The 7,269-nt window shown below is 40.7% G+C and overlaps 1 protein-coding gene across 3 annotated transcripts in view; it reads left to right on the top strand.

Moving 5' to 3' along the window:
* Positions 1 to 50: 50 nt before the first annotated feature.
* Positions 51 to 7,269, top strand: part of LOC135258867 (plexin-C1-like) — a 14,068-nt gene continuing 6,849 nt past the window's right edge. Inside the window, exons 1-9 of one of the 3 annotated variants that reach the window (XM_064342522.1) lie at positions 51 to 3,576; positions 4,084 to 4,199; positions 4,547 to 4,681; positions 4,773 to 4,873; positions 5,351 to 5,459; positions 5,542 to 5,713; positions 6,060 to 6,162; positions 6,272 to 6,365; positions 6,702 to 6,740. In XM_064342522.1, coding sequence (XP_064198592.1) covers positions 2,607 to 3,576; positions 4,084 to 4,199; positions 4,547 to 4,681; positions 4,773 to 4,873; positions 5,351 to 5,459; positions 5,542 to 5,713; positions 6,060 to 6,162; positions 6,272 to 6,365; positions 6,702 to 6,740 — 1,839 coding nt within the window. In that variant the 5' untranslated portion in view covers positions 51 to 2,606. Of the gene's footprint in view, positions 3,577 to 4,073; positions 4,200 to 4,546; positions 4,682 to 4,772; positions 4,874 to 5,350; positions 5,460 to 5,541; positions 5,714 to 6,059; positions 6,163 to 6,271; positions 6,366 to 6,701; positions 6,741 to 7,269 lie in introns of all 3 variants that reach the window. The other 2 variants (XM_064342524.1, XM_064342523.1) reach the window with 2 other exon arrangements.

Raw genomic sequence — 7,269 nt, 5'->3', positions numbered from 1 at the left:
AAAAATGTGAGAAAATGTCGCCACTGTTCAATGGCGGGAACATTTTAAACCCAAACACAGTGGTTTTTAATAGTTTTTTAAATTTTTTTTTATTTTTGAAGTTCAGTACAGTTCACTATGTTCAGGGTACAGAAGAAGAAGCAGAACATCCCTGTAACTGGACAAATGTACAGACCTAACAGCTCTCAGCCACCTACATACATACCACAGAGAAAATAGACTGACTATCCACCACCATGGTCTCTTCTGGACAGCATCATACACGCATTAATCCATATATGCCCAGCTTGCTCTTCCTTGATCCTGAAATACCACTCAGCTGCTTATTTTCCTTCTGTTCGCTTAGCCTCTTAAGGACATGAACTGAAAATGGCCAAGTTCTAGTGCGATTTTTTAATTAAAAATCAGTACTGAATTTAATTTTCCCCCTCATAAATTAGCAGTTGAATGAGGCATGCTTTGTCGGGGTTGGAGTGAAACCCTACAGGACGGTAGATCTCCTGGAACAGGGTTGGTTACCACTCATCTAAAGGCATATAATATTTTTTCAATGCAAAATATATGAATAAATATGTGAAATACTTCCATAAATGTTTGAAATATTAAACCAAATGTGAGACACTGACATATTTATTAAATGTATGAAACGTACATGAAAAACAACTTAAATATTTATTTTATCCAAAAAATGTGGTATTTGAGATTTTTAGATAAATTCTTTAAAACCCCATAGATATTGAAGATAATGAATATTTTTGAATATGTTTAAAAATGAACTATTTTACTTGCAACACTGATGCAACACTGGGAAAAATATTTGTAATTAAACCATTTCCTGCATTTGTCTTTCCCATAGTATAAACTGACTATTTGTAATCTTTTATAAATTGGGTATGTGTTACTGGACCATGTAAAACCTAAAGTTGTGATAGAGAAATAGTTCATCATGGAAATTGAATAATATTTTTAATTATACTCTGTATTTGCAGGTATATGGGTGTGAGTAAGATTGAGCAACAGACTCACTCTGAGTTTATAATAATAATAATAATAATACAATATAAATTGTTTAAACAAACAAATAAACAAAAAATAAAACATTTATTTTCATCTTTTAGTGTGGAAAATTAGATGGATCAACTGAACCACCAATTTTATGGCACAACAATTGAGAGGTTTCATTTTATTGTCAAGGCATTTTCTTTAGAAAAATGAAAGCAACAACAAATAAATCAGAAATAAGGCAATCATTCTTATTTTGCAGAGAAGTATACAGTGGTGGTGATTTCTCTATTCAAGGAAGTGCAGTACTACTGCATTAACATCCAGATTTCTGTTGTGTAGAAGAGTGAACACTACACGCTCCCAACCCCAAAATTTGCTCTTGCGCATTGGACCACAGCAGAGTTTAAGGCACATACTCTACTTTGACTGTTGTGTGTTTAGTTCTGTTGGTCTCTAAGAAAGAATCAATCTATAGTTCATTGCTTGTAAAGAATGCAATACTTCTTTGCCCTTTCTTACAATACGAGGATATCCAAAAACTGGAGCTTGTGGAAATTTGAGGTACTGTCAAGTTTCTGTTCCTGTTTTCTGTCTTCCTTTTTGGGCCGCCAGATGGCGGTAGTTCTGTTCCTTTTCCCTGGTTAATTGTATTATTGGTTCCAATTATTCTATTATTGTTTTTCAGTTGTGTCTAGTTATCCCTTCCCGCCGTGGTGTGATTGTGCATTGTGCCCTCATGTGTCTCGTTAGGGTCTTGTCTATTTAAGTTCTCTTCTTGCCTGACTCGGGTGCTGGTTCCTTGTGTTTTCGCTTGTGTTTCCGCGAGTGTTTCTCGCCGATTGTCTGCCTGTGTTCTTGCTTCTGTTTTGCTTGAGAGTTTGCCCGTGTTTCCCCGTGCCTGTTTTTGTCCTCCTGTTCCTGCCCTGCCTGTTTGGCTTCTTGTGATTTTTTGATTTTCTGTTTTTGGGATTTGCCCTGCGAGGTATTTTTTGGTTATCTGCGTTTGTTCTTGAGTTTTTGTAATTAAAGTCTGTGAATTTCCCTTTTGGAGTTCTTGGGTTTTTTTCACTCTGCATTTGGGTCCATTCCCTCGTCAATACGTGACAGGTACAAAAAGAAAAAAGAAAAAAAAAGAGAATCAGGAAAGTGGAATTTTCGAAGTATTTCTGCAACTTCTGGAAAAAAAAAAAATCAATTAATTGGGATAGGGATATTGTTGGTTGGCGTCTATAGATGAATGTCTGTGTATATATAAATATATTAAAAACTCATGAAATAAATTCAGACATTGTGTAGGCTTATTTGTCTCGTTGTCATTGATTTGAAATCAGAGCAGAGGTTCCAATACTTTCGCATTTAACTGCATTTTAGAAGGAAAGCAAATACATTTCTTCTAAAATGTGTAGATGAACAGCAACAGTCCAACAGCGCAGAAGTTCCTGAAAGGTACTAACAAAACGTGCAGATAAAAGACAGGGTTGTCGGTAATGGGGAAGTCTGAACTAACGGTATGTGTGAGCTCAGGAAAAGGACTTCAGTTCGTTTCGTTCAGTCTCCATTGCACCAGCTAAGACTCTGCGAAGGGACTCCTGCCTCTGTGAATGCACCGAATGTCTTTTCTGTATTTCTTAAAGTGGAACGACAGAATGCAGACGTTGGTCTTTTTCATTTTCCTAATCGGTCACAGTCAGTCTGTCGAAAGCCAACCGTTAGATGGAACTGTCAGTAACTTTGCTGTTGTAAACGGTACGGTTTACGTCGCCACGGATGACAAACTATACCAGATGGACAGACACCTCACCGTTGAAATAAGAAAGGACACAGCGCAACCTAACAGGGTGAAGATGTTGGTGCCATTTGAAAAGAACAACACGTTGATCACCTGTGGAACCAATAACTGTGGGTACTGTGATTTCCTGGATTTGAAAAATATTTCAAAAACCATATATACAGAACAACTAGCTGTAGCATCAGTCTTTCCCAATGAATCGTCCCTTGGTTTCCTGGTCGACATCGGAGAGAGCACAAATAACACATACCTTCTGTCCGGAGCGGTGCCAAAAGTCCCAGAGAATTGCGATGGCGAAAATGTTTTCATAACTCTTAGAAACACCTACAATTTCCAGAAAGGAGGGATATTATCAGCGACTGACGATGATAAACCGCACATCACAGAAAGAGCAGATCATTGGGTGGATTTGGACTTTGTGGATGGCTTCCAATGGGAGAAACACTTTTATATATTCATTAATTTCAACATAAGAAGTTCTCAATCACGAGTTCGACTACTGACTATTAAGAGAGGAAATAAAAAGAGAGATACACTGAAATCCTTCATAGGTACAACCCTCCAGTGCTGCGGGAACAAATACTACACACGACTCGCCTCATCTGCAGTGGTTGGAGGTTCCCCTCTTCTTTGGGCAGGTATCTTCAAAGTCAGTAACTCGCTCGACCCGGAGAGTACAGCACTAGCCATTTTCAATATCACTCCAGGAGACTCTCCTGGAGGGGAGGATCCGGATTTTTGCATGGAATCGTGCTTTAGTACAAATAAGGTTAGTAGAAGCTGTGAATTCCTGAAAACGATCATATCACGGCACTGTAATGTATGGAGGCCTAATATGGTAGGCTAAACCCACTAGGTCTAAAAATATAAGCGCATGAGCCCTGACAAAAAATGTTATGTTCCTTTATTATGCATATATTTTAATGAAGTACAACAAAAACGACACACAGCAGTGTATTAATATTGCTACTAGTCCTTGTACTATGTAGTGATCCTACAAAAGAACACCACAGAATTCACAATATGCCTACTACAGCTTTCCTGTAAGGATATCCGCATATCGACACGGTCATACATAAATATTACTTCAGAGTCTGAATTCCATCAGAATCGCATTCACAAAGCATGAATTTAATTAATTATGATGTTTAATAATATATAAATATTAATTGATTCACATCTTTAAGAGCCTATTGAAGGGCAGTCCCATGTCTCACACTCATGTAGCCTTATTGCTGACTCTTCTTCTATGTGTATGCCAATATAACGTTTTCTCTAGAAAGAGTCAGACACCGTCGCACCACTGGCCGTTTACAAGTACCGGTCGATGACGTCAGTGGCCACCGTGACTGCCAGTTCCTGGCTGGTGTTCTTTATCGGGACAGCAGATGGGCAGCTAATCAAGGTCGGTGTGGCCAACAGTAATTCCCCATGTTTACGCGGGCATCTTTTCTACATTAGATGTTTACCAATGCAGAGTCCTATCCGAATGAATTTAACTGTTTCCTGCAGTGTAAATCATGTAGCTGTTAATATAAGAATCTGGTGCATGATTTATCATTGCTGAAAATCATCTCAAAATATTTTTGGAACATCCCAACATTGTTCCTGGAGATCAACCATCCTGTGTTTTCATTTTATCCCTAATTTGTATGCACTTGTAACGACATCAAGGTACATTTACCTATGAAACTCCACAGACCCAGCTTAGACACAAAGATGAAACACTATGTGAAGCCTCTTTTGTTTCAGATTTCAATGGACAAGGCCATGAAACCAACCTGTCCTATCGTCCTGTACAAATCTGATGAGGACCGTCCTGTGCATTCCAAAATGATTTTGGACCCCGTAGATAAGAAGCACATCTACATGGCATTGGGAAATCAGGTGCCTTATGATCACGTTTTGATCCCTTTTGTCGTGTGGTTTAAAGTTGTGCTTGTAGTAATGGGCACAGCTGACTAACTGTGTAACGCAGATGAAGCGGGTGGCCGTGGCTCAGTGCTGGAGGTACGGCAGCATGAGGGACTGCTGGTTTTCCCATGATCCCTTCTGTGGGTGGTGTTCTTCTCAGAGCAGGTCAGTCTTATCGCTCCTCCTAATTTCATTTTCATGTATTCATTTGGCAGGTGTCTCGTCGTTTTTGCGGCAGGGCACGGCGCTAGCTTTAGCTTAAGCGCATCAGCGCGGTGCTCCTCCTTTGAATTACTGAAGGGCAGGTCACTACTGCACATTTGCACTTTCTGTGTGAGGGACCTAACAGGTGTGCAGTCCTCAGGTGTGAGGGGCACAGCTCAGGGAGGCAGTCTCCAGTGTAAAAAGAAATGTGGACTGGTTCAGTTAAAAGAAGGACCATCTTTGGACCATGGTTTCATGTGAAATGACTAGTGGTAGCAGTAGCACTGTTATCAGAAACATTGTTGAAGGCTCAGTAATGTGTTGCTGTGCCTTTCACACATTTCCAGTCAACGTCCATCAGCGTTCATCAGCTTGCTGTGCTGCACGACCCCCCTGCCTTCACCTGTGCTCATTACTTTGCTGTCCCCATCACCCCAGGTGCACATTTCCTGACGAGTGCCTCACGTCAGCGTGGATCTCCATTCCTGAGGGTTCGCTGCAGGAACAAATGATTTCCTTCCGCGCGGAGGAAACGCCATCTCGCGAGGTAGAGGACATCACTCAGAGAGGTTTTACACCGAACTGTGCTCCACTTTTGTCAAACTAATACTGCACTTCTCTCCTCTCAGAAGGTCATATTCAATGTGACAGCTCACCTGAAGGTGGTAGCTACAGGAAGTCCCGCCTTCTCTTGCGCCTTCACCACTGAGCGTGGGGAGAGTCTGTGTGCTGGGTCTGGTGATACCGCGGCATTCCCCAGTTGCTCCTGTGTCTTCCTCAGGGACAAGTTTCCTGCAGGAGGTCAGTGGCCGTTCATCTCCCCCTCTACCCCCTCCTTCACCTCCCATCTCCCCTCTTACCCCTCCTTCACCTCCCATCTCCCCTCTTACCCCTCCTTCATCTCCCATCTCCCCCTCTACCCCTTCTTCATCTTCCATCTCCCCTCTTACCCCTCCTTCACCTACCTGCCACATGTCTGGAGAACCTGGGTGCAATTCAAAGTCTCATATTGCACAATTCTGCTGGATACAAATAGTTTACATCACAATGATGGCAAACATATCATAACATTTTACACTGGACAGCCTTTTCCCTACTGTCTCAATATGGTGCACTAAATTTTTTTTAAAAGTGTTTACTTTTGCAGGCCTGGGTGTAACAGTGAAGATCACTATTGACAACCAGATAGTCTCTGAATCCTGGAATTTGAGGAACTGCTCTCTCATCCAAGGAGGTCCCACATCTGCCCTGTTAGTGGATCTAAGTTATAATAGTTAAAAGGATAATTCACTTTCTGGGGCTTTATGATACTAATTCAGTATTACAAAAAAAATGAGCACACATTTACATTGTCCACAGGTGCTCAGAGTGTGTGGCAGCTGGCTGCTTGTGGTCTTTCACTCAACACACTTGCTCCTGGATGCCTTGGTCCTCACATGAGAGTTACACACAGGTAAGTCTCATTCCAATCTCAACATAGGTAAAACACTGACATACTATTGTCAAACTGAGGCTTTGCAACACATGCATGAATTGCCGCTGGTCGGAGTAGGTGTTTGTGCACATGAGCGATTCTCCTTGCTACTACTACCCCTCATCATTAACTCAAGCTGTTTCAACATTGTCTTGTGTCTATATATTGTATATTTTTCTGTTATTAGGCAACATCATGCATGTTGATTTTCAGATTATGAAAATGCTCTCACCCCTAGAGTGAGCCACTGCATCACCTAGCACATATTATCTTTGCTTTGTTATATATTTTTAAATGTGATATTTCTTCCTGCAGGGTACATGTCAGAACTATCCTTCTGGACTGAATATCTCTGTAAGTTGAACTGCATTGTGTATTTTCACCCTGTTTTGAGCTGAGTTTTGATGTACTAAACACGGACTCCACAGGAAGTGAAACAGAGAATTGGCCCTTCCTGTTAAAGCCACAAAGCATTTGGAAGGATACCCATGTAGAACACTGCGCTTAAAGAAGAACTTTAGTTCTCTAAAAAAAATTTCCGTGCCATTTGTTCTGTTGTTGTTTCTCTGAGCCATTTTCGTCTGTGAAGATGCATTTGAAACAGTTTTCTTCCTGATCGTAAGTGGTAATCATGGTGTATTATGTGACCATCATTAATTTGAAACAGACTATACAAGCCAAAGCGTATCTAAGCCTAACGACTTCTTTGCCATATTTCTTGCAGCTTTAGTGTCAATTTTACTTACACTACATGCCAATGGTATTAGGCTACCTTAATGTAGACAAGATTTCAGTCAATTTAACTATCCCCCACCTCCCTCCTATCCCCCATTTGTAAAATGATTGGATAGACTTCCTGTAATTTGTTAAATTGTAATTGAAG

The sequence above is a fragment of the Anguilla rostrata genome, chromosome 7, assembly GCF_018555375.3.
Source record: "Anguilla rostrata isolate EN2019 chromosome 7, ASM1855537v3, whole genome shotgun sequence".
NCBI classification, from domain to species: Eukaryota; Metazoa; Chordata; class Actinopteri; order Anguilliformes; family Anguillidae; genus Anguilla; species Anguilla rostrata.
This window is presented reverse-complemented; position numbering and strand designations above follow the sequence as displayed.